This window comes from Primulina huaijiensis, chromosome 16 (assembly GCF_012295235.1).
Source record: "Primulina huaijiensis isolate GDHJ02 chromosome 16, ASM1229523v2, whole genome shotgun sequence".
NCBI lineage: Eukaryota > Viridiplantae > Streptophyta > Magnoliopsida > Lamiales > Gesneriaceae > Primulina > Primulina huaijiensis.
The window spans coordinates 1,454,575-1,480,765 of NC_133321.1; the positions used below are offsets into that span (position 1 = coordinate 1,454,575).

Genomic DNA, 26,191 nt, shown 5'->3' on the forward strand with positions numbered 1-26,191 from the left:
GTCCCTCAACCCATGGAAAACCCTAAGCGCTAGACACCCGACTCCATGTGTTTCTGCCCTTGTCCAGCCTTCGTCTCACACTTAATGACTCTTTTCCCGTCCCTTAAACCTCTCGTATTGGCAGCGTGTCCCTTAGAACATATAACCCAATTCGTATATGCATAGAAACGTCAAAACTTTGAGAAATATATGTCTAAACATTAAATAATTTGAACTAAACATTTTTCATGCTTAAAAACGTGAATCATGCATAATATGATTTAAATGATGCAAAAAGAAAGTTTAGAAACGTGCATTTGAGTTTAGAACTGAAACATCTCCTACTTTTTAATTTTAAAATACTACTAAATTTTTTTTAAAAAAGTTAGATCATCCAATTTCGAGATTCACCATAAAAATTAACTTAACATTCTCATAAATCAAAATAATTTAACATTAAAATCTCAAGTGCATAAAATCCCTAAATCGTCAATTAGCAAAATCCATCAACCATACTCAAAACTAACTTCAAAATAAAGTATAAAAATCTCTATTAAATCTTTAGCAAAATCTTTAAAATTTTCACTATCAAGCTAATGCGAAAAATAACGGCCTCGGGAGTGTACTGTCTGCCTCGATCCACTCAAGCATCATCGCCTCCCTTAATAACATCATCACCTGCAGCATTCAACCCTAATGAGTTTAATGACTCAGCACGTTCTAAACATGAGTAGCAAATAATACATATAAAAACACATGTATTAAAATCATACTTTTATTCAAAATAAGCTTGTAATCATAAATAAATCATAAATCGTAAAATCGTAAAGCTGTCAATCATTTATCATTTTGGGTGAAGTTTGATCGTTGAAAGTGAATAGCCTTTATCTTCTGGTCGACTGATCAGTCTTAGCTCACCATTGCGCATGGGGACGGGCACTAAGCACCGACGTAAAATGAAAATACGATCATTGGACTCCCTCTGGGATCTTTTCTCGTAAACGGTCTCCCTCTAGGGCCTTTTCCCTCACGATATTCTCAAAAATCATATATTATATCCTTTATGTCATAGTTAATTCACATCTTTCAAAAAAGATTTTTCTTTTCCTTTACCTTTTCAATCAGAAAATATCTTGTCCTTTCCACATTTGAAAAATATCATTTTAACAGTAAAAATTTCACAACTTTACTATAAATCATAAAATATCATATTATTTATCATAAATATTAAAAAATATTATTTAACACCTAGGTGTAAAATGACCGTTTTGCCCCTGAATTTAAAATTTCTCGTTTTTGACTTTTTCTTACTTTTATTGACTCAAGACCAACCCAAATAATTATTTAAGTTTAAATTTAATTTTTAATATTTTTATTTAACGTAAACTCGAAGTTTTCGATTTAATTTCTTAATTGCTAATTCGTGAAGCGTTTAATTCCCGAATTAATTCAAACTTTAAATACTTTCTTCTCACACTTTAAACATACTCTTTTCATACCTAAACTACCCTCGTGAACCATGAATCGACCCCCGTGGACCATGGTTCAAACCCTTTCTTCCTAAACCCTAAACTCGAACCCTAGCAACTTTCCTTGAGCCACGACCCCAAGTTCATCGAACCATGGCCGAGCCACCTTGAACCGCACCTAGCCCTGACCCTCCTAGACTCCCCCTGGACCAGGAACAAGCCCCCCAGACCACGCGAAAGCCCAGGCGGCGCACAGCCCCTCACAGCCGCAGCCCGTCTCTTCCTATTTCTTTGAGCCATCATGGACCAGTGGCACCAGCCTCTGTCCCGACCCTTGACCATCCTCCCTAGACCCTACTAGACCTGCCTAAACCCTCCTAGTCACGCAGCGAACCCTACCCTCAGCAATAGCCCGCCGCGTGCATGGGAAGAGTCCATGCGGTTGTGGAATCTTCCCTACCGGCCGTCCTTGGGTCCTAGCCATGCTAGGACTCTTCCTAGCCCTTAGTCACGTCCAGCATGACCCCTTTGCCCAAGCCCTGGTCGAGCTGCACGCCCCTCTTCCCTTGGCCGAGACCCTACATGCACATGTCCCATGAAAATCCTAGGCTCTACCATCAGCCACGCACAGCCCCTTCTAGCCCTTGCCCAACCCTCATCTCGTGCCTAAATGGCGCATGTTCAATCCCTTAAACGTCCTATGTTGGCAGCATACTTGTTGGAAATCATAACACGTTCAAATACACGTAAAAATATTCAAACTTTAAAAATAATCGTCAAAACGATAAACAATTTGAACTCCACTATTTTTCATGCAGAAATAAAAAAAACATGCATAATGTGGATTGAATGATGCGTCAATGAAATTTGGAAACACGCCTTTTGTGTTTTCAGGCTAGCATCAGCTTTTCCAAGGAGAAAAGCCTTTGGTTGGACAAATCTCGTTGTGCTCTCATCCCTCGTCAATTTTATACTTGATCCAGTAAATTGCTCGACCCGGCTCACCCTGTAATGCTCGAAGACCCGAACACACTAACCACATGCATGCATGAAAATTATTTGAAAAGTTATTTAAACGAGTGTTCTAGAAGCATGTTTAAGTATCTGCTTGATTTAATGATTATTTAACCGAATGTTATGAATGTAAACTTTATGCAGTCGAATACGCGATGCACGGTAGAAGGCGAGAGAACCGGGGACGATTTTGATAAAGTTTCTACTTTTAGAAAGTTATAAATAGAAACTCTAAATTTAGTAAGTCCAAAATTGGAAAGCGGCTATTTATAGTAAGGGACGAACTTAATCGGTAATGAACTTTTGCTAGAAAATGAGCAGTTTCGGCCGTGAGATACTAGAAACGAGTGGCAACATATATTTTTAAATTTTGTTGGGACTTTTTAGTGGATTAAATATGTATTTAATTAACACACTAATGGGCCTAGTTTGTTGGTGGTTAATTAATTAATTATAGGGCCCATCATGTAAACTTAAGTCCAATTAACAACTTAATGGCCTAACTAAATAAAACCTAATAACCCTACACTCTCATTCTCACTCCTTCCACAAACAATTGCAGCACACACACACACACACTAGGACTCTAGGTGGCCGAGACATAGAAGAAGGAAGGAAGGGAGATTTCGCGTCTCGTTCGTCTCTCGTCGTGTTGTCTCTCGTATCACGTAAGAATAAAGGAACGAGGCATATTTTCAGCCTTTTTTTATGCACCATTCAATCCATAATATTGCATGAATCTGATTCTTTGTGAAAAACTTGTAAGGATTATGGTTTTAAGTTTTCTACATGTGTATCTCATGTTTTCATAAAGGATTTTTAATGTTTTGGGGATTGTTGAAGGAGAGATGCAAACCAAGAGATTTAAGAGTCAAACTAAATGCCTAAGAGTAAGTTTTGAAGGCCATAGGGGTCGCCTGCATGGCAGCACCACATAAACGTGAATACCATGAGGGCCGACAGGTGGGAAGTTAGGTGGCCTTGAGTCCCTACAGCCAAGGGGGCTGCATGGGGCCCTATCCCCGGTCTGGAGGTTTGGGTTAGGGTCTTAGGAAGGGCTATGAGATATTCGAACAGTGTCTAGACCAGTGGACAAAAAGCTGCGACCGAATTTTCAGAAACTGCCCTTGTTGGCTTGTTTAGGGTTTGTGCGGTTATGGGGGCTAAGGGGTTGGTTCAAGGGCTGGTCCAGGGTCTAGGGGCATGCCTTAGGGTCTTGATGAGAGTCTAGAGTGATCCAAAAGTCTATCCAAGGGCAGCCACAGCCGCTGGAGCATTTGCTCCTCGGCTGCACGCGAAGAGCCACTCGGCGGGATGCTGTTGTGAGGGGTTTGGAGCCTTGATCGTCTGGTCTGTGTCTGAAAGGGACTGATCATGGTCTTGTTTAGGGTCTAAGGATGGGGTCTATGGCTTGGTTTGGGATCGTTTCGAGCCGTGGTCCGTTCAGAGTCATAAATTGCCCGAACGTGTCAAAAAAGGGGCGAATTGAGCCTAGGTTAAAATTTTAAATCTATGTTCGATTTTGGATTGGACTTGGGGACTTCCAATAGCTTATATTGAGTCTTAGGATGTTAATAAAGGTCTGTTCTCGGGTTGGTTCGAGTCAGAAGGCTAGTTTGGTCATTTGTTTAACCGAAAACATGAAAACAGTGGTAAACGAGTCATCCGGTAAGCAAATGGAGTCGTTTTTGAAACTTAAGTACTAAGATTGAATTTCCAGCAAGCTACTGGATATTTTTAGTGTTTTTATAGTTTTAAAATCGAGTCGTCTCCTTGAGTCAAAGTTTAAGGTCGTCCGGGTACGTATAACGTTGAATCGTGAGAGGTCGGTTCGAGAATAATCGAGGGCGGTTCTCAACGCCCTAAAACAATTCCACATCATGTAAAATGTTATTTTTAGAAGTTTTAAAGTATATTCATGATATAAGCTATTTCTAGAAGTTTTAAAGTATTTGCACGTATATGCTATTTTTAGCAATCTCGACGTATATGAATGAAATGAGCCATTTTTGGAAATTTTAAAGAATATGGAAAGTTATGAATGTTTTATGAAATATTATAGTAAAGGAAAATATTTTTGAGGAATGTGAATTGATCGTGACGTAAAAGTTTTAAGGGATCCGTTGAAAACGAGAACGGTGAACTTGCAATGATAAAAGAGAGTGAACCGTCGAAAACGGGGGCAATAATCTCAATGATAATGGATCCCTTGAAAAAGTGAACATTGAAGTTATTTTTATGATAGTCGGTGGGATCGTCGAAGAAGTGGACGTTGTACCCGGCGGCCTAGTACTATGGTTTATAGATTGATCAATCGAATAAATGTTGTCACTTTCGAGAATCGGATTTCACCTAAAAATGATAATTCTAAATGGAAAATGTTCATATGTAAGCATGGTTAAAAAATTTGCATATTTTTTAAGGTTTTATGTTTGCATGAAAAAGACTAGTTTTAGTAAAAATAAATTTTATGCATGTGATTATATATTTGCATACTTGCTATATGAGGTTTGAGCATGCTGAGTCATTAGACTCACTAGGTTTGAATGGTTGCAGGTGATGACGACGTTGAGTCAGGAGGTGCAGACTATCGAGTCATCCGAGAGGCACAGTGCATACCCGAGACCTAGAAATTCCGCATATGTTAAAAACTTTTGATGATTTTATGGATTATCGCTTTTATTTATAGACTGTTAAGATACAAGAATTTATTGAGTTGAATTTTAGATTTTTATTGCTTTATTTACTTATTCTGCATGAATGGTTTTGGATATTATGAAATTCATTTATTTGATTATTTATACTAGTTTATATATGATGAATTAATTATGCATGGTTTAGGAAAAAAAAGCTAGTGTAAATTAAATGAATTTAGAAGTAGGGTCATTTCACACCCGATTTACGTAGATCACATCATTTGCGTCGTCTGTGGGAAATTGAGTTTAAGGCGTAGATATGGCTCTCACTAGAAGAACAAACCAAGAAAACTTTAGGGTTCTTGGAAGCAACCCACCTCTCTCTGGTCAAGGTGGCTCTCCACTCACTGGTCTTCAGCCTACTGTTATCTTGTCACCCGAAGGCCCCTTACCATCATTCTACCCAGCCAGAGTGTGAGCAGGAGCGGGAGCAAGGGGCAGAGAAGAGGATGGAAGAGCGGAGGAAAGGGAGTCAAGTGCTGGTTCCAAATCCCCTACTGTAGCGGAAGAACTGGAAGAATTAAGGAGGAAAATGAAGGTCTTGGAGGCACAAGTTGGGGTCTGGGGCAGCACTCGGATGATGGCTAAGGGATGATCTTTTTCTGATGTCATCATCCGGGAGCCTCTACCAAGACACTTCAAATCCGCAAAGATGAAAGACTATGACGGGAGTTCTGACCCAGAAAAACACCTCGCCCGGACTGTTATGGAGACATGATCAAATGCAAGGTGTTCTTGACTACTCTTGTTGACTCAACCCAGATATGGTTTGAAGGACTGTCCCCCCAGAATATTCAGTCTTTCGAGAATTTCCAGAAATTATTCTTAAACCATTTTAGTAGCAGCAAGAAGTACAAGAGAACCACATTCAGCTTGTTCGAGGTGAAGCATAGCCCTGAAGAAACTCTAAGGCCATACATCATAAGATTCAATCTAGTCACTTTGGATGTCCCCTCTTGCGCCCCTGAAACGAAAACCACCGTATTTACCCAAGGACTATGGGGAGGGGGAGTTTATTCGGTCGTTAACCAAGAAACTGTCCGGGGATTTTGAGGATCTTCTGGCCTGGGTAGAAAAGTATATTAACATGGAAGAATCTCAGAAGCAGAAGCGAGATGCTTTAAAAAGAGAGAGAGGTGGCCGGGTGGTCAGACCCGAGGAGAGAGGTCAGAAGAGGGTCGATTCGGGGCATTTTTCCATCATGTGCCTTTGAAAGTTGCGCGGGATAGGGATGTCCAAGAATGTAGCTCGGATAGATTGTGGGATCCGAACCCCAATTCAAGATCTGCTATGTCCGAGAAGAAGGGATTCTACACTCTTCACAAAGCATGTTCTCATGACACAAGTGAGTGTCGAATGTTGAAAAAGGAATCCATTCATCCATCCGTACCAGAATACAACCCATCAAACAGAAGAACGAGGGTGCCACCTTTGTCAACTCAACGTCCAGGGCCTAGCTCATATGATGGTCACGAGGTTCCCCAAGTGGAAGAAGAAACTAGGAGCAAGATCAGAAGAAGGCCTCATCCCCTGTATTAGGTGTAATAAAAATGATTTCCGGAAGTTTCACGGATGGCGATTCTAATCGGGCCCGGAAGGCACGGAGCAGGAGAGACTGTTTTGAAGTAGAGGGAGAAAGGAGGAATGAGCTAGTTATCAGCTTTGGTCCGGATGATCTCCGGGGAGTCAGCCTTCCTCATAATGAAGCTCTGGTGATCCAGGCTCGAGTTGCTAACTACGACGTAATGAGAGTATTTGTAGATTCAGGCAACTCCGTTAATGTCATATTCAAGGAAGCCCTGATGCAGATGGATTTACAAGGGCACCAGTTGGAGTCAGTAGAAACAGGCTTTTTTGGTTTCGCTGGTCATGCCGTGTACTCAGAAGGAGAAATAATTTTTCCCTTGACCTTGGGCACCCGGGAATTACAAAAAACTGTTATGGTTACTTTCATAGTTGTGGATTCCCCATCATCGTACAATATTATCTTGGGTCGGCCAGCTATAAATGAATTAAAATCTGTAACCTCCACCTACCATCAAAAGATCAAATTCCCAGTCGGAAACCAGGTTGGAGAAGTAAGGGGAGATCAACAATCTTCCCGAAAGTGGTATGTGGAGATAGTCAGGGTAGATCAGAAGATGGCAAGACGAGAGGAGAAGGGAAAGAATAAGATCAGGGAGGAGGAGAAGACAGTGGAGAAGGGGGAAGTGCATTTTGTGGCGAAAGAAAAGCAAGAAATTGTGGAGATCATACCAGGAAAGACGATCCGGGTGGCCCAAAATCTTGGCTTATCCACCCGGGTCAATCTATTGAACTGTTTAAAAGCTAACATTGATGTTTTTGCTTGGTCACAACAAGAACTGGTCGGGATTTCACCCATGGTGGCCGAACATAGGTTGAACTTCATCCAGGGATCCCGACCTGTGAAGCAGAAAAAGAGGCACTTTGGTCCGGAAAAAGACAAGGTGATTGACACACAAGTTCAAGAACTGTTGCAAGCCGGGCACATTCGAGAGTTAAAATTTCCTAATAGATCTCGAATGTGGTATTGGTTCCCAAAACCGCGGGGAAATGGAGAATTTGTGTGGATTTAAGGGATCTCAATAAAGCTTGTCCCAATGATTATTATCCTCTTCTCCGGATCGATCAGTTGGTGGAATCCACTTCTGGTTTCGAGTTGCTCAGTTTCATGGATGCCTATCAAGGGTACTACCAAATCCCCCTGGACAGGACAGATCAAGACAAAGCCAGTTTTATTACCTCGGGAGGCATATTTTGCTATGTGGTCATGCATTTCGAATTGAAAAATGCCGGAGCAACGTATCAGCACCTAATGAACCAGGTCTTCATGAAGCAGTTAGGTAGGAACGTTGAAGTGTATGTAGATGACATCCTGGCCAAGTCCTTGGAGATTTCCTGTTTATTCCCGACTCGGAGGAGACATTTGCTACACTTGTACACTATGTGATTAAGCTTAACCCGGCCAAATGCATCTTGAGAGTAAAAATTGGCAAGTTTTTGGGTTTCTTGATTACAGATTGTAGAATTGAAGTGAATCCTGAGAAAATCAGGTTAGTACTCGACATGTCCTCCCCTCGATCTATCCGGGAGGTACAAAAGTTAACTGGGAGAATTGCCACTCTTTCTCGATTCATCTCCCGGTCTGCGTATATGAGTTATCCTTTCTTTCAGTTCTTGCGGAAGGCCCAAAAATTTGGCTGGAATGAGAAGTGTGAACAAGCATTCAGGGATCTCAAGAATCATCCAGCAGAACTTCCAGTCTTGGTGAAGCCAGAACCCGAGGAAAAATTATTTGTTTACTTATCCACCACGAAATATTCAGTTTTGTGCTTATCCGAGAGGAAGGTTCCAACCACAAGACTGTGTATTATGTCAGCCACACTCTCAGAGGAGCTGATCTCAGATACAGTGAAGAGGAGAAAATAGCTTTAGCCTTGGTAATGACTCCTAGGAAGTTGAGCCCTATTTTCTCTTTCATCCGAGCGTTATTCTCACCAACAGCCCTCTAGGGAGAATCGTGACAGACCCTGAGGTCTCGGGAAGAATGGTAAAGTGGACAGTGGAGCAAGGGAAATACGATATTGAATACAAGCCCCAGATCGTCATTAAGGCGCAAGCCCTGTCTGATTTTCTTTCAGAAATGATTCAGTCAGGCGAAGAAGAAGTATAGAGAGTGTTCGTTGATGGAGCAGTAATTCTGGTTGGACTTGGAGTCGGGGTGGTGTTGGTAGCACCCTCAGGAGAAAAAATTAAGTTGGTCCTAAGAATCGATTCCCGGGTCACCAACAATGAAGTAGAATACGAGGCTGTACTCGCTGGTATACGAGCCGCCCGAGAGATCGGAGCCTGCCGAGCCATTCTTTACTCTGACTCACAGTTGGTCACTCAACAAATAAAAGAAGTCTAAGAAACCAAAGATGAAAATATGCTCAGATATTTGAAACTTATCATAACCTAGGCAACATCCCTAGTTGATTGGAGCATTTAACAGATACCTCGAGACAAGAATGGTGAAGCAGATTCCCTGGCAAAGATGGCTGCCTCCTTGTCAGATGTAAATACCCGGGAGGTACTACATTTCACCCGGCTGGTTTTCTCTACCGATGATGATGTACTACCAATGCGGGAAAATTCATGGATGATACCTTTGATCGAATTCATAACCCATGAAAAATTACCCGAAGACCGAGCCCAAGCCCAGAAGATCAGGAAACAAGCTGCCAGGTTCGTTCTTTTAAATAATATCTTGTACAGAAGATCACACCATGGGCCTTTGTTGGAATGTTTAGCTAAGGAAGAAGTAGAGTATGTCCTCCGGGAGATACACGAGGGATGTTGTGGGGAGCATCTCGGGGGAACGGCGTTGGCCCGAAAAGCATTGTTGGATGGATTCTGGTGGCCCAGCATAAACCAAGACTCTTCCCGAGTGGTTCGAACATGTGAAGAATGTTAGCATCATTCCAACTTTCAGCACAACCCGACCACTCCGATGAGGCCTATTTGGGAATCCTGTCACTTCGATCAATGGGGCATTGACATTATTGGTTCCTTCCCAGTAGCTCGGGCTCAAAAGAAATTTCTCCTGGTAGCAGTAGATTACTTCTCCAAATGGGTCGAGATCGATCCTTTGGCTAAAATTACTGAGGAAGACTTGTTGAAATTTCTGTGGAAAAATATTGTGTGTCGATTTGGGATTCTCAAAAGATTAATCTCAGACAGCGGAAGGCAGTTTAAGGTAAAAAGATAACCTCCTGGTGCCAAGAAATGAAGATCACACAGTCTTTCACCTCAGTTTCCTACCCCAAGCAAATGAGCAGACTGAGGTAACAAACAAAATTATTGTGCAAGCTTTAAAAACTCGAATGCAAGGAAAATGCAAAGACTGGGTAGAAGAGCTACCTAGTGTTCTCTGGACGTATAGGACTAAACCACAAACAACCACTCAAGAAACTCCTTTCAATCTTGTTTATGGTTCTGAGGCAGTATTACCCGTGGAGATTGGGCAATCTTCTGCCCAGGTAGAATCTTACCCAGACAATAATGATCAAACCATGGCAATGAAATTAGACTTGGTGGAAGAGAATAGTGAGCGGACAATCATCCGAATGGAGGCTTATCGAGGCGGAGTTAAGAAGTCATAAAATAGACGTGTCATGGTACGAGATTTTCAGATTAGGGATTTGGTTATGAAGAAAGTAAATCCAGCTGGGGATGTGGGCAAATTAGAAGCTCGCTTGGAGGGTATATTCAAAATCATTCGAAGAGTTAGCTCTGGAGCATTCTACCTAGAAGATGCTCAGGGACGCTATCTTAAGAGACCCTGGAATATTTTTCATTTGAAGAAATATTATGCTTGATAAAAATTTTGTACTGGTACTCTACGATTCAATAAAATGAAGGAATTACTCAGAAATTTGCAGCACAAATCCAAGGACTCGTACCCTAGCCTGGGGCTCCATACCTCGGCTACCCAATAAATCCAGGGACCCGTACCCTGGCCCGAGGCTCCGTACCACGGCTATCCAATAAGTCCAGGGACCTGTACCCTAGCCTGAGGCTCCGTACCCCGGATACCCAATAAGTCTAGGGACCCATACCCTGGTTATCCAAGAAGTCCAGGGACCCTTACCCTGGCTCGGGGCTCCATACCCCGGCCATCCAGTAAGACCAGGGACTCGTATCTTGGCTCGGAGATCTACGCCTCGGTGATTACTTAATCCCGAGAAGCATATGACCACGGTACAATATTAAGCACAAAGATTGAGATAACCCGGATAGTCTCAGCAGAAATTGCCCGGGAAGCATATGGCCACAGTTCGCCATTCTTCCTGAATAGAGGCGGCCAGGGTAGTCTCAGCAGCAATTGCCCTAGACTGTTGGTTCTCTACTTCTTTAGCTAGAAAATGATTCTTTGATTCCAGGAAAGAGATTTGCCTTTGCAGTATTTCTTCCCAGGCAAGACCTGCGTCCACATCCTCTTTGGCCTTTGCCATATTTTCCTAGGCCCGGGACAACTGCTGATTGGCAGATTCCAGAGAAGCACGAAAACCAGCAACCACCTCTTCATGAGCCAGTCGGACCCAAGTTGTTTCCTCTTTGAGTTGCCCATGAAGTTCTTTGGCAACTCGAGCCCGACCAACTTCTTTTTTAGCCACCACGGCTACTTCTTCGAAAGCCGAGATCAACATTTGAACACCCTGTCCATCAAAAGTTAGTTAAAAAAAAAAGAAAGCATAACTTACAGAAGAAGCTCTTCAGATAAGTTTTGGACCCATCAAATAGCTTTGGATTGAGAAGAAGCTTTTCAGATAAGTCTCCTCAACAGGAAGGAGCATGCTTTTGAAAAGCCGGACCCCAGTGGGGGAGGCTCCCTCAAGGAAGAGGTTGACCCGAGTGTTTGGTTGACTTGGAGTATTTGAATATGTAGGAGTGGACTCGGTCACGGGGGGTATGATCCGGTAGACTGACGAGCTGGTGGAACCTCCTCCTCGGTGGCGATCACCAAAACGTCTCGGGCACAACCATCGCCCTACGCTTGCGTTGCCGTAGAGGAATCTGGTCCTTTGCATCCTCGGGAGATTCGGGCGTTGTTGTAGACTGAGGTAATGGCCCCGCCTTACTTGGCTTGGCCATTTCGGTGACAGCTCGGGTTTCGTCTCCACCAACCCTCCAGGCGAGGGTTTTCTCCTCAGCAGCTACGTTCCGAGCAGTTTTTTTCTTTTCCTCTGCCTTCTCAGCATCACGCATCCGCGCGAAAGAAGCCTGGATTTCTACTTCACCTACAAGATGAAACAAAGGCATAGTCAGAATAAAAAACTCGCAAAAAATAAAAGATGATAAAAACAACAATAAAGTGGACAAGAAAAGTAAAAGGGGAATACAGAGGAAGAAGTTACCAGGTTGAGCGCCTGAGCCAGCTACATCGTCGATTACCCTGTCAATAGGGTCCTCTGCCCAGACACTCAACCCATAGTCTATCAAGTTTTCTTCGTATATTAGAGGAGAGGAGGAGAATTTTCTATATGCTACCAATTCTTGACTACGGCGATAAGGCTCTTCAAAATTGTAGGCCCGGGGAAGAGCGGGTTGTGTGGGAAGATAAGGAAAGAAGTTGGTCAAACAAGAAAGAGGAGCCGGGAGGCGAATATAAAAGAAATGCCCTTTCCATCTTTTCTTGGAAGAAGGGATATCATCGAGAAAACGGGTGTTTAACCAGACAGACAAGGAAAAAGCATTGTCCCCGAGCCGACAGACAAAGAAATAATGAAGAACAAGAGGAATAATAAGAAGATCATGCATCCTAAAAAAGCACATAAGTAGAGGCCATAATCCGAAAGGAATTTGGATGTAGTTAGTTCACATGGACACCAAAGAACTTGGCAACCTCGATATAGAAAGAGGGAGTGGGAAATTGAAGATCATTTTTAACTTGGTCCCGAAAGAAAGTAGTGAAACCAAGGGGAGAGTGATCGGCACTATCAGATGGGCCGGGAATCAAACTAGGGAAAGAAGAAGGGATATACTCAAGAGCCCGGAGTTTTTCGTCGGCTCCCGAGCGCAAAGTGCTGCTCAAAGAAGAAAACCAAGGAACCTTAAGAACCTCAGAGTGAGAAGGGCTGGTAGCCCGGGTTTTTCCTTTGTCCTTACCCTTCTTCAGGGGTCGGGAGGCGGAAGGTTTTTTGTTTTCTGGGTTTTAAGGAAGAAGAAGGGACTGATTTTCTAGAACTAGGAGAGGAATCAGAGTAAATCATCGCATATTTCATACTCCGATGAACCGCGAGCGTTCGCTCCAGAAGTGGATGAAGTAGAATGGGACATTTTCAAAGAAAAGACGGAGAAAAGAAAAATTACAAGATTTTTGAAGGAAAGGTCGACTGGTCGGAGACTGGAAATCGCCGGAATACGGAGAGTGCACAACGCCTAGAGAAGGGAGCAGAATACTGAGAAAAACGAGAATGTAAAAGTGACAAGTGGGGATGGTTCATTGTTTTATATAGGTGAAGAAAATTGATCTCAACCGTTGATTTAAAGATAAAAGGACGGTTAGGATGTATCTTGGAAATTGTGCAGGTATATGGAAGGACAAGCTCGGAATTCTAAGCATCTCAGACTCTTCACCTTCTCGGAATTCGAAGCGTTTTAGGTCGTTCCAATTCTAGGGCATACATTATCATGACATCAGTCTTACCAACCTGAGATTGTGAAACGACAAAAAAATTTCCATGACCGGGAACAAGAAAGTGATCGGTATAGCGAGAAAGACTCTAGCTCGACTATTTAGAGAAGGAGTGGTGATACCCCCGGGGAGGCCCGGGTTATGGGTACTCCTTGTGTTATGGGTACTGAATGATCTAGGGTCATGAAAAGCTTTGGTCGGTCCGATAACAGCCGAACAAATGAATGCCCGAGACATCATCTCCCCGGGCTACCAGAAGCCTGGGCTTTCAGACGAGTTACCGGGTGATGGTCCTCTACCCGAGTTACCTCGATAATAGCACCGCACTTGAGTGCACAAGCATGTGATACCTTATCTTGGTAATCATTACTGTCAAAATCATATGGATTTTACCGGGCGAAAGGGACAGTTTGGCGTGTCAGAGAAGTTGGTGTCAGAAAACAGTGTATGTGCAACCATCTTGCCATGAGTAGTAAGTAGACACTGAAAACAAGGTCATTATTGGTTTCCTTCCTATAAATACTAGGTTTTGTTTAGCATTTGCATTCATTTACACACATATTGTCGACATCATTTACCATAAAATTCTCTAAAATTTTATACACCAGTGGCATAATATTCTCTTTGCTACATAGTTTTTCTTCATTCACCTACTGACTTCAGTCTCGGAGTAGCCACGTCGGACACATCTCCGACGTCCATTCACGTGGTTAAATTTGTGTTTTCAGGCTAGCGTCAGCTTTTCCTTTTCCTGGGAGAAAAGTCTTCAGTTTGGACACATCTCGCTATGCTCTCACCCCTCATCAATTTTATACTTGATCCAGTAAATTGCTCGATCCAGCTCATTCGATTTATGCGGATCACATTAATTACGGATAAAATTTGTAATTGATAACAAAGTTTATATTTTAAAATATTTTTGAATCAAATTTAAAATTATAAATTATATTATTTCGCAGAGGAAGATTTCATCTTTTGCTAGAGAGAAGAGAAATCGATCCTTCTCAAAACTCTAACCGAAAAAATAAAAAACACTTAACCCCAAATTATACTAACGCTTCCCAATATTTATTGAGCAGATGTATATGGTCACATGGAAATCGTTTTTCCCCAATTTTATTTCCTCCGCCTCTCTTTTGCTTGCTGCTCTCCCTGTGCAACTCATCAAGTTTTTCTTTATCTGATATCTCTAATTGGTAAAACTAACGCATAAAGCCTCGTTCTTTTTACTTGACATCCGGTCCGTTTGTTGTCTGTTTCTCGATCTGAGTGATTTTCATTGGTTTATTGATTCGATTTCGAATTCATGTTACTGTTTGTTGTCGTAGGGCTTGCGTGTTTCAATGAGAGTATTTTGGGATTTTGCCTAATTGATGTTCTGATGGGGGTTTGTTACTGATTGGGTTTACAGTTTGGAGTTGAGGGATTACTGGGATTTCTTGATCACGTCGAGAAAGTTTAGGTGTTCTATTGGTGGTTGTTAATTATGACTAATGGGAGTTGGGTTTATTTTTTGTTGTCATTTTTTTAATCGATTTGGGGATTCTGAACCGGGGTTTTGTGAAATTCTCTATTGTCTTATGTGGGTTTCTCGAGGTTAAGAAGTAAGAATGGAGTTTGGGGTTTTTTTGTCTATTGCGATCGCAATTTGTCTCCTTCTGTTGGTTAAGCCGTGCAATCTGCAGAACAATTGAATGGTTCTAATGTTATTTGCCAGCAAAATGTGCATCCTTTTACGTTAGACACAATCCACCTTGCGAACATTTCAAGTTTCATCAAATGAATTTGACTATTTTTTAACCATCTAGTACTGATATCTGTTTGTTGGCTTCAATTGCTTCACTTTCTTGCATGTAGTTTTGCATTTTTTTGACGTTTACTTTGTGTTGATTCAAGGTGGAGAAGGTTAAGTGTGGTGAGAGTCGAGGATTGGGAGAAATGGCTAGTGTTGCATCTGAGGAACCAGTAGAAGGAAGATCGGTGGATGAGTTTCCAAATGGTCAGCAGTTATGTCCATCAGGGGAAGCGTTGGTTGAATGGAGGTCTTCAGAGCAAATTGAAAATGGGACTCCATCTACTTCACCCCCTTACTGGGATAGTGACGATGATGATGGAGGTGTGATGCTTTTTCCTCTTAAATTACGTGGCAGGGGAATTATGATTACTCATCTCTTGTTCTTGGCAGTTACGTTTCGTACTGACTTGCTATAACAGTCGATGACTGAGTACGATGCTTGACATCTGTAGGACAGTCTGTGAATTTATTATGCTTGATCCTTTAAATCAGTTCTCGATTAAAGGAAAGAGAAAAGTAAAAAGGAAAGAACATTGAAAGTTACAATGACAAAATATCTGAAATTTTGTGGTGGCATTTTATGGAAGGAGTTATAAATGGTGATAATGTTCTCAATGAATACATTTTCCTTCAACTCCATGACTTTCATAGTTGTCTTGCCAATCAAGCTCGTTGTGAATTATAAGGATAATTTTTCAAGTTTCCGTTTCATTTTATCTTTGACAAAAACAACTTGAGCAGAAGGATATCTTGCAAGGCTGGCAGCTGGCATCATAAATTTTTGAAAGTGACCAAGGAACTGTGACACGGTGCTTGGCATCTGGGATAACATTTAACATTTCTTCTGGTCATGACCCTTCTGGGTTCCTATGCACGTGCTTTGATAGTCATGTTATAATCTGCTCATCTTTTCTCTGTATGAGGATGTGGTGGATTTTTGCCTTCCTGAGATTTAGAAGTTCAATACTGTCATGTGTGGATGTAGGTAGTAAAGTGCAATGAGCTGAAGGAGGTTAGAGAATATGGAAAGAAACATTGAATAAAGATAGGAAAAGATGATTGTGGTGTAAATAAAAATTGAGAGTGCATACCTCTAGGTTTGCACGTATTAAGTTCTGTTTTTTAACTTTGCATACCTTGCTCAAGTTGGCATTTTTGTGTATTTATTCTATTTATATGCTCTTGTGATGCCTTTTCATTGTCCTGACTCCTGAGGTTCTTATTGTTATTTTTTAATTTAAAGCTATCAAGTACCTGACATAGTATTTGGAAATGGTTTATTGAATATAACTTGTTTATTTTCTGCAGTTTAAAGTTACATGTTCATCACATAGCGTTCAATATCACATGGTTTATCTATTGTGTACCATCATACAAAATCTCTGTCGTCATCATTGTTCATTTGTGCCTCTTCCTATGCTGCAGGATCAAAACCTTCTGAGTTGTATGGAAAGTATACCTGGAAGATTGATAACTTTTCACAAATAACCAAAAGAGAACTTCGGAGCAATGCATTTGAGGTTGGAGGATACAAATGGTATGTTCTAAAGTCAAATTTGTGTTACCTTGCTTTGCCTAATGATTTCCAGTCATTACTAATTCCAAATGTCTTTACATATTTTAATAACGACATATGGTATTTTTTTTATTCTTTTTTACATCCAAAATTAAGAATTATCATCTTTTTGACAGGCTTGATGATTATTTCTGATTTATGTTATATTCTTACTTCTAAGTATTTTTCCATGCATTTTACAACTTTCTATAAAGTTCTCCTTAGAGGATCTGCAGGAATGAATGCTGGCTCGGTCTTCTACCATTTGTAGTGCTTCTTGTAGTACCAAATGAATGGATATATTTCAATTAGTTTTTTTAATCTTTTTTTTTATTAATGGATGCTCGTTCATTTCAACATTCACCTTCACAACATAAAATTTTTCTTCATGTGTGCCATCATGATGTCTTAGTTTTTGTTATTTTGTGTTGTGATATAGCACTTTTGTGAAATAGTGGAAGTGAAGGTTAATATGGTTTAACCTTGATTGACAGGTACATTTTAATTTACCCTCAAGGCTGTGATGTTTGCAACCATCTCTCTTTGTTTCTTTGTGTGGCCAATCATGACAAGCTTCTGCCTGGTATGGTGTATGATTGTTTTTGTCTACTAAATATGTTGTTTGAAGTTTTTATCATGTGTTGCTTCCATATGGATAGGATGGAGTCATTTTGCACAATTCACTATTGCTGTGGTGAATAAAGATCCAAAAAAATCCAAATATTCAGGTAGTTTTGCTTTTCCTATTCTTTTTGTATTTAATATTCCAATCCTTGTCAGACCGAACTTAAGGTGTTTTGAATAACTTGTAGATACGTTACATCGTTTCTTGAAGAAGGAACATGACTGGGGGTGGAAAAAATTTATGGAGCTATCAAAATTGGTGGATGGATTTATTGATGCTGACACTTTGATAATTAAAGCTCAAGTCCAAGTAATAAGGTACTCTTATGATAATTTTTCTTTCAATATTTTTTATGGTTGGTTGAGGCTGATAAGTGGCTTATGGACCATTAAAGAAGTATGATTAGTGTTACATGTGTTATTTTCTATTACCTTTATAATCAGGCCCACTTGTAATTCAGTGGAACATGTTTACCTGTGGTTTGAAAATCAAATCTATAGTGTACTGGTTAAGCACAACAATCAATGAGGATTTAAATTATAAATTCGAATATTTAATTGCCAGTTGGCCACTGAGGGGAACCTAGAAACTGATGTTTGCTCTTAGTTTCAGCACACATTCTTCCTGTGATTATTATGTTATTCTCTGTACAATTTTTTCATCTTCACATATATTTGCATCTGATTGAGCTTCTTAGAGAACTTGATATCAAATCTATAGTGTACTGGTTAAGCACAAAAATCGACGAAGATTTAAATTATAAATTCGAATATTTAACTGACAATTGGCCACTAAAGGGAACCTAAAAACTGGTGTTTGCTCTCAGTTTCAGGACACATTCTTCCTGTGATTATTATGTTATTCTATGTACAATGTTTTTTCATTTTTACACATACTTGCATCTGATTGAGCTTGTTAGAGAACTTGATAGATTCTTTCTGCTGCTTGATTTTAAGAGTTAGTTGGATGTCCCGGAGGATATGTCTTCACATATCGAAGAAAAGATACGAAGAAGATATAAAACAAAAACGCTAACTTAGCATTTTTTTCCATTCATCATAGTCAAATTGAACTCTTATTTGTAAGATCTAATGGAAATGTGCTTTTATCTATGTACCGGGGTTGACCAATATTGGATGCTGTATTTATTTATCTTTTGTGCTTCGGTTAGTAAGATCCTTTTCAGAATTTAAAGCTGAATTTCTGATGTGCAGGGAAAGAGCTGATCGTCCATTTCGTTGCCTTGATTGTCAATATAGGAGGGAACTTGTCCGAGTATATTTGACAAATGTAGAACAAATTTGCCGCCGTTTTGTAGAAGAACGTCGAGGCAAGCTGGAAAAGCTAATAGAGGATAAAGCTAGATGGGCAAGGTAATTTGTGCCTTTTTTTTCATTGCCTCTTTCCTGCTTATACAATGATTGACTCCTTTTTGCATTGAGACATGATTGGAAGCCAATCGAACTAGTTAGATAAAATTTTGTCCGACTACGGTTTACTGTTTAGAGATACATATAGACAAAAATTATGTCATATATTTTACACTCTTATTGTCTTGTTTTATTCCAAGTGAGTGCTGGCTAAATTGTTGAAGTTAGTTTCGAATTGATGTACCTAATGGCACAGTAAAGTATTTGCAACTTGCAATAAATTTCAGCTTCCGTGCTTTCTGGTTGGCTATGGACCAAAGTTCCAGGAGGCGCATGTCTCGAGAAAAAACAGACTCAATACTAAAAGTACTTGTGAAGCATTTCTTCATAGAAAAAGAAGTCACATCTACCCTGATCATGGATTCATTGTATAGTGGATTGAAAGCTCTTGAAGGGCAAACTAAGGGCAAGAAAAGCAAGGGAAATGTTTTAGAAACAGAAGAATTACCAGTACGTGTTATTTGCATTGAGAAAGAAACACTTATGCTGGTGGATGATGTGTTGCTGCTAGTTGAGAGGGCTGCCATGGAACCTTTGCCTCCAAAGGACGACAAGGGTCCTCAAAATCGTACAAAGGTGAGTACCACGAGGATATGAAACTATCTTTACTTTGCCTATTGAGCACCATCGAGCTTTGTTTTCAGCAGGCTTTACGAATTAGTGACAACCATGTGCTAGTGAGGTGTTGGTTGCAAATTCTCATGGAAATCGACTGCTTTTATTGATAGTTAAAAAATTGTACTTTTATTTGTTTTCAATTTTATCATTGATTTTCTCAAACAGAGATTGTAAATTTCTACTTATGGAGGCAGTGGACCATCTCCTTTGGTAAACAACTAAATACACTCACTGGATTTTATAAAACCCAGCGACTCTAATCAAAACAAGAACTGTGACTTTTTCTAGAACATTATTGAATGTGGTAAGCATGATTTAGAAATAATTTCTTCGCCATGCTCGTATTTTCTATTTGAGCATTTTAATTGTTGGGTTTAATCTTTATTTTACACTCCCACGAAGTATCTGCATTGAATCAGACTGAGTTTAGCTATAGTTTCTTGTTAAATGAGCATATTCTGATTCTAGGTTTCTTTTTTTAGGATGGGACTGCTGGAGAGGAGTTCAACAAGGATTCTATTGAACGTGATGAGAGGCGGCTTACGGAATTGGGTCGTCGGACCATAGAGATATTTATCCTTGCTCACATTTTCAGGTATTTCCTTTCTGATTGTCCATCTTAGGTCATTTCGGCATTGCCACACTTCGGGCTTCAACTGTCTAATTATTAATTGTCGGCTTTATATTATTTCTATTGGTCTTTGTTCTGTACCGCAATTAGCTGCCTAAAGTTACCACACTAGTTGTAGGATGGTGCCGAAAGAAAATATGAAAGAATTATGCTCATTTTTTTTTTTGGAGTACTATTTTTTTATCCATCATGTTTCTACGAGATGTCATTATTTGATTGTTTCAATCTTTATGGTTTTGAATGACCTATTTACTTGTGAATAATTGTCTTAAGATCCATGAATGTTATTCTGGGCATTGATTGTTGTTTCCGCTCGTATTGACTTAAGAGTACTTAATTCTGTGTGTTTGGAGAGAAAATGTAGAGAAAAATTATTCTGATACATCTGAATGTAGAGGTTTAATCTTGATGAAGGATCAAAGACTTTTACTTCATTGCTCAACGGTAGGACTTCAAACAAGCTGAACTGAACTCAAGTAGTGCAATGGTGTGATCTGGCACTTACCGAGCTTGATCATATAGTTCACTATTCTAATAGAGTATCAACTCCCATGCATAGAAGTTCTAGCTCAAGAAGCTTAGAATTTTTCGAAAAGTTGGAAGCCAGTTTCTATATAAGTTATTAAGACTAATATTTTTCGAAATATGTCAGATAATTGTCGTTTAAATAACTTTAAAAAGATCAAGAAGAGTATGTACGTGTGATTCAAGTTCGAGGAGCTCAATGATCATTCATCTTTACTTTTGTTGCTTGAGTGACATGATGGAGTATGTTAACCCAAGCTCCGACTGCCGCTGTAATATTTTTGTTGGATTAGTAGTGGTAGGCTCTGCCAATTTCCTAACTATTTTCTGTTGTCGCTGCAGTAAAATTGAAGTTGCCTACCAGGAGGCTGTTTCTTTAAAGAGGCAAGAGGAACTCATTCGTGAAGAGGCAGCCTGGCTTGCTGATGTCGAGCAGAAAATGAAACGCGGAACAGGGGACAAGGAGAAGAAGTCTAAAAAAAAGCAGGTTTGTTGAAAGCACAACGTACCCTGCGGCGCTAACAACTATCTTTGTATATATAAGCAATTCTTTTTTCGAAAGTCAAGTTTTTTACACTTAAATGAGTTGAATATTCTTTTCCCACGGCTCGTGTGTGATGCATTTTGGGAAGAATTGGATTGACATTGTTCCCTCACATTTACTGATTTCTTACAATTTTACTTTTGGTGAATTGATAAGACAAAAGTAAAGCCTCCCAGTTTTGTTTTTGTCTTGATGCTATCAGTAGACAACGGGGAAAGTATTATTGAGTTTTTCGGAACAGAATGAAATCTTGAGAAATTTTATTTTCAGGGCAAGCAGAAACGAAATAACCGCAAAGGAAAAGACAAGGGAAGGGATGAAAAGCCTGATGCGAACGTGCTAGACAAAACTGAGCAAGATATTACTGACATTGCAATAAAAGGATTATTAAACATTGGATCAGAAGTGATACTTGAAAAAGTTGATGCAGTGGAAGATGTGTCAGACCTGTCTGACTCTGCCGATGGTGTTCCTGAATCGCTTCCACCAGATTCCGAAGACAGAGATTTGAGTCCTGTTAATTGCATTGTTGACATTTCTGAAGTGCATCCTCCCACAGTACCAAATAGTAGCATTATTACTGGGCTTTCAAGTGTGCAAAATGGAACTGAAGTTACGAGTCTATCTATTGTGGATGATAGCTCATCAACGTGCTCCACTGACTCAGTTCCTTCTGTTATGACAAGTTTGCCTCGCAATGGCAGGAACGAACAACACAAAGTGACTTCTGAGGCAAGTGTTTGTGTTAATGAAGAACTAGGACAACTAACTGAAACAGCAACCGATATAAATGGTGCTTCACGAAATTTTAAGACCATGGAATCTTCTCCTAGAGCTGCTGTTACCGCCTTGCAGAACAGTGCTATCTTAACTGAGCGGCATACTGCGAAGGTTTTTTTCATTGCTTCATCCATACGATATTTTATCCGATAAAAAAAAACAAGAACCCAGCAAAAACTTTTTTGTACCGCTTCTCTGTCTTTAACTCTTCAGTCCTTGCTAACCTTGTTTATGTTTGTTTACCTAGGAGGAAGTGCATGGAAACCCCTGTGTCAAAAACATGCGTGATATGAAAGTGTCTGGGGATCGTACAGCATCCGTGATGTCGCCACCCCAGAGCCCTTCCAGAAGCACTCCATCTATTGCTCCTTTGAAGTTGGAGTCTAAGATAAGAGTTGCGAGCGCCACAATTGTTGGCAACAAGCTGTCTTTGGACAGTCCTAAACAATCTGACAGATCAACAGGCTTGGCAAATTCTGTTGAAATTGCTGCCACATCAAAACGTGAATCTCAGAAATTTGCAACTCCAAAGCTTGTAGAAAATCCATATGGACATCAAGTACCCATTTTTAGTGAGAAACCTCCTGCACAACCCGTGCGAGTCACAGTTGAAAGGCTCTCTATGTCTCAAATGCCTATCGTGTCAAGGCCTTTGAGCGCTCCCATATTACCTGCCCCTAGACCTGCTGTTTCCAAGGTTTCTGTCGTCCAAACGGCTCCTATGTTGGCACGTTCGGTTAGCGCAACTGGTCAGCTTGGTCCCGAAGCTACTGCATCTTCAAGCCAGAGTTATGTTCCACAGTCCTATCGAAATGCAATTATGGGGAGCCATGTTCCTGCAAAATTTCCCTCATATAGCCAAGGTCATTCAGCAAGTCCAGTGGTAAATGCGTCACATTCATACTCACAAGCACCGGCCCTAGTATCAGCACCATTCTTTTTACCACAAAACTCTGAGAGGATGGATTCAAATTCAGTCAGACCTAGCCTACCATATGGAATGCCGAATCACAATGATATGTTGCCGAATAGCCCCGTATGGATGGAAACTTCTCAAAAGGATAACAGAAGGAACTTAATTTCCGATCATCCCTCGCTGCTTAATGACATGCAGAGCTTTGATTCATACAATCCGATGCTCAACAGGTCTAAAGATCACTCCTCATCCGAACCTCCAGCCAGCACATCCGGTCGTCAAAGCCGTGGATTGGTGGATGAATTTCCACACATAGACATTATCAATGACTTGCTCGAAGATGAACAGGGAATCGGGATGGCAACCCAATCAAACTCTAGCCATTCAACTTTCAACCGCGGGCCCCACAATATAAACCGGCAATTCAGCTTTCCAGGTTGCCCCAGCATGTCTGGTGGTAGTCTGAGCCAAACATCCATCTCGAGTCAGCCTGAAAGAACCCATAACCATCTTGACACTGAATTTCAAAGGGGATATTGTTCATTTTCTGGAAGCCCTTATGATTCAGCTAGGGATATGATTCCCCAGTCCGGTCAACAGCAACACATAAATGGTCAGATTGATGGTTTGATACCTAATCAGTGGCCGATGGCTGGTTCTGATTTGCCCTATTTGAGCATCAGGAATGCAGATAACAGTAGCTACCCTTGTCATATACTTGATTATCCTTACAACAAAGTTGATGTCAATGGGTACACAGTATTCCGGCCATCAAATGGGCTTTGAAGTTATTTACGTGGGTTTCGGACGGAAGAAGAGGGTCTACGGCCGATGAAACAAGTTTATCAGATGGAAACCAATGGTCTTAGATTTGGGTAGAGACTTACTTTTGGTGAGAGACAGACACTTTGTAAAGAATGATTCTGCTTTCTTTGTTCCATTTTTTTAGTTTTCTAAAATGTTGGGCTTAGTGGCTTTCGAGCTTGACATATGAACTTGAATTTTTAGCTTTATCAGAATATTTATTTGAGCTTCTAATCATATTTGTGTTACTTATATAGCTGATAGCAATACATGCAGAAAAGCAATACAAAATGGAGTGAATTGTACATTTCTTGCTTGCACAATTGTCTTCTTTGATTCCATTTTTAACGTAAATAAATCACATGTACGTGAAATATTATTTTACTCCATCGACTTTTTTGTTGCTACGTGGGGTGAAAATGTTCATCCCATAAACGAAAGCCATTATATACTCGAGACTTGATTAAATGGTGAGAGCTGATAGTGTGAAGGACTCCATGTGTAGTTATATAATCCGCTAAAGAAATCAACTTTCGGGTCAAAAATATTCGATCTCTATGTTTTAATCAAATTAAAAAATATTCGGTCTCTATGTTTTAATCAAATTATTTTTGTGTAAGTTATGATTGTGCCTTTCAACCGAATGAATTTTATTTAAAATTAAACTCGAGATGAATTATTTTATGGAAAATGTGCTTCTTTATCATGTATATGGTTTATTTGCGATTTTAGTGTTTTATGTTGTTGAAATTTAGTTTTAATATATTATATTTGTTTATTTTTATAATTTTAATCATTTTCAAGCGTAGCGTACGTAACGCTAACATGAGCAGTGTCATCTCGACACTTCTTAAAAACAAATGACTGAAATTATAAAAAATCAAAAGATACAAAACTAAAAGTGAAATTTGACAATATACATATCTAAATTGCAGTTCCCCCTTATTTAAGACGACTTCAACTCGGATTACAATTCAATTTATTTGGTTTCAATTTTATGATTGAACACTATTAAATCTTTCTGGAACCAAGGATGAACTATGTATAAAATAGGAAAAATCAAAATTTTGGTTTTATATATTTGGCTCATTATAAATCTAATTTTCTATGAGTAGCTCTATTGTGAGACGAGCTCAAGAATCTTTTATATGTGAAACGGATCAACCATACCGATATTCACAATAAAAAATAATACTCTTAGCATAAAAAGTAATACTTTTTCATGGATGACCCAAATAAGAGATTTGTCTCACAAAATATGACCTGTGAGACCGTCTCACATAAGTTTTTGTCATTTTCTATATTGACAAATTTTATTTTTAATAATGTAATTTAAACTTTTATAATTTTTGTTATTTTCTCACTGAAATGCACATATGACATTGCGTATGACAATTTCATATTAGTGTCATATTGGTGCCATATAAACATTACATGGACTCATCGACGCACGAAGGAGGAAGGAGCCGTGGCCGTAGGAAGGACTTTAGGGCTCGGTTGTGTGCAGGCCGTGTGCGTGGAGGGTTAGGCTGGCTGCGGTTGGTCCAGATCGGTTTGTGAGGGTCCAAGAAGGAAGGTTAGGGACTGGCCATGGTCTGGTCCATGGCTAACTCGAGGGTGGCTCGGGGTTTGGAGGGGCGCGACTTGCTTTGGGAGAGAAGGGTTCGATTGTGGCTAGGAAAAATAAGGGACTCGAACCGTGGTCCACGGGGATTGGATCGTGGTTCACGGGGGTAGTTTAGGGATGAAAAGTCTAATTTTAAAATTTGGGAAGAAAATATTAAGTTTTGAATTGATTCGGGTTCAAAACGCGTTACATTTTAGTTGTTAAGTTTAATAAATCGAGATGCTCGGGTTTACGTTTAATAAAATTATTAGAATTCAAAAATAAGATTATATGATGGTTTGGGATTGGCTCGAGTCAAGAAAAGTAAGAAAAAATAAAAATTGGGAAGTTCGAGGTTCATGAGTAAATTGATCATTTTACGTCCCGGATAGTGCGAAAGGTTTGGGACTGTCCCAAAGAATCATAATATGAAACAACTCGTGCTACTAAAATACTACTAGAAAATTTTTTTTTGTAAACTATTTTCGAAAATTACATTTAAGCGCATGCATGCAATAACAGCTGTCAATCACACATTTTTAAATAAAAGTATTCAACTACTGGTAAAAATACTGCAGTTAAAAAGAATATTTCATCATCAAACCCTAGACTGTTATTTAAAATATTTCAAATATGTGACATGCAAAGTCTTGTCATCCATCAACATATAAGAGCGAATGTGTAAAAATATTCATGTTTACCTTTAACTCATAAAAATAATGTGCGGAAAAATATGATCTTCGGGTTAGCGTGCACACATCAAGTCCCGCCTACTCAGTTTTCGGCACCTCCAGTATCCATATCGATATGCTCACCTGCATCATTCACACCTAGTGAGTCTAAAGATTTAACACGCCTGAATCGTAATAGCAAGTACATATACATAACATGCAACCGTGACAAATACTGTAATTAAAATATATTTCATGATCTCAAAAGCGTAAGCATAAACATGACATGTCAAAGCATAAACGTGTCCTTATCGCATCATATCAACATATACG

General features: G+C 39.9%; 1 protein-coding gene across 4 annotated transcripts; it reads left to right on the forward strand.

Annotated features, from left to right (window-relative positions):
• The first annotated feature begins 14,400 nt into the window (after positions 1–14,400).
• On the forward strand, positions 14,401–23,815 carry LOC140960822 (TNF receptor-associated factor homolog 1b-like). Of its 4 annotated transcripts, XM_073419104.1 has the most exons (13): positions 14,401–14,554; positions 15,255–15,474; positions 16,579–16,690; positions 17,203–17,291; positions 17,368–17,436; positions 17,521–17,650; positions 18,548–18,706; positions 18,991–19,339; positions 19,864–19,976; positions 20,880–21,024; positions 21,352–21,972; positions 22,109–22,433; positions 22,464–23,815. In XM_073419104.1, the coding sequence occupies exons 2-13, from the start codon at positions 15,297–15,299 to the stop codon at positions 23,561–23,563; spliced, it is 3,390 nt and encodes a 1,129-aa protein (XP_073275205.1). In that variant the 5' UTR covers positions 14,401–14,554; positions 15,255–15,296; the 3' UTR covers positions 23,564–23,815. The 4 variants fall into 4 exon arrangements, with proteins under 4 accessions (XP_073275205.1, XP_073275202.1, XP_073275204.1 ...); XM_073419101.1 differs by having other exon boundaries at positions 22,109–23,815; XM_073419103.1 differs by lacking the exon at positions 14,401–14,554 and adding an exon at positions 14,577–14,598 and having other exon boundaries at positions 22,109–23,815.
• Positions 23,816–26,191: the final 2,376 nt, after the last annotated feature.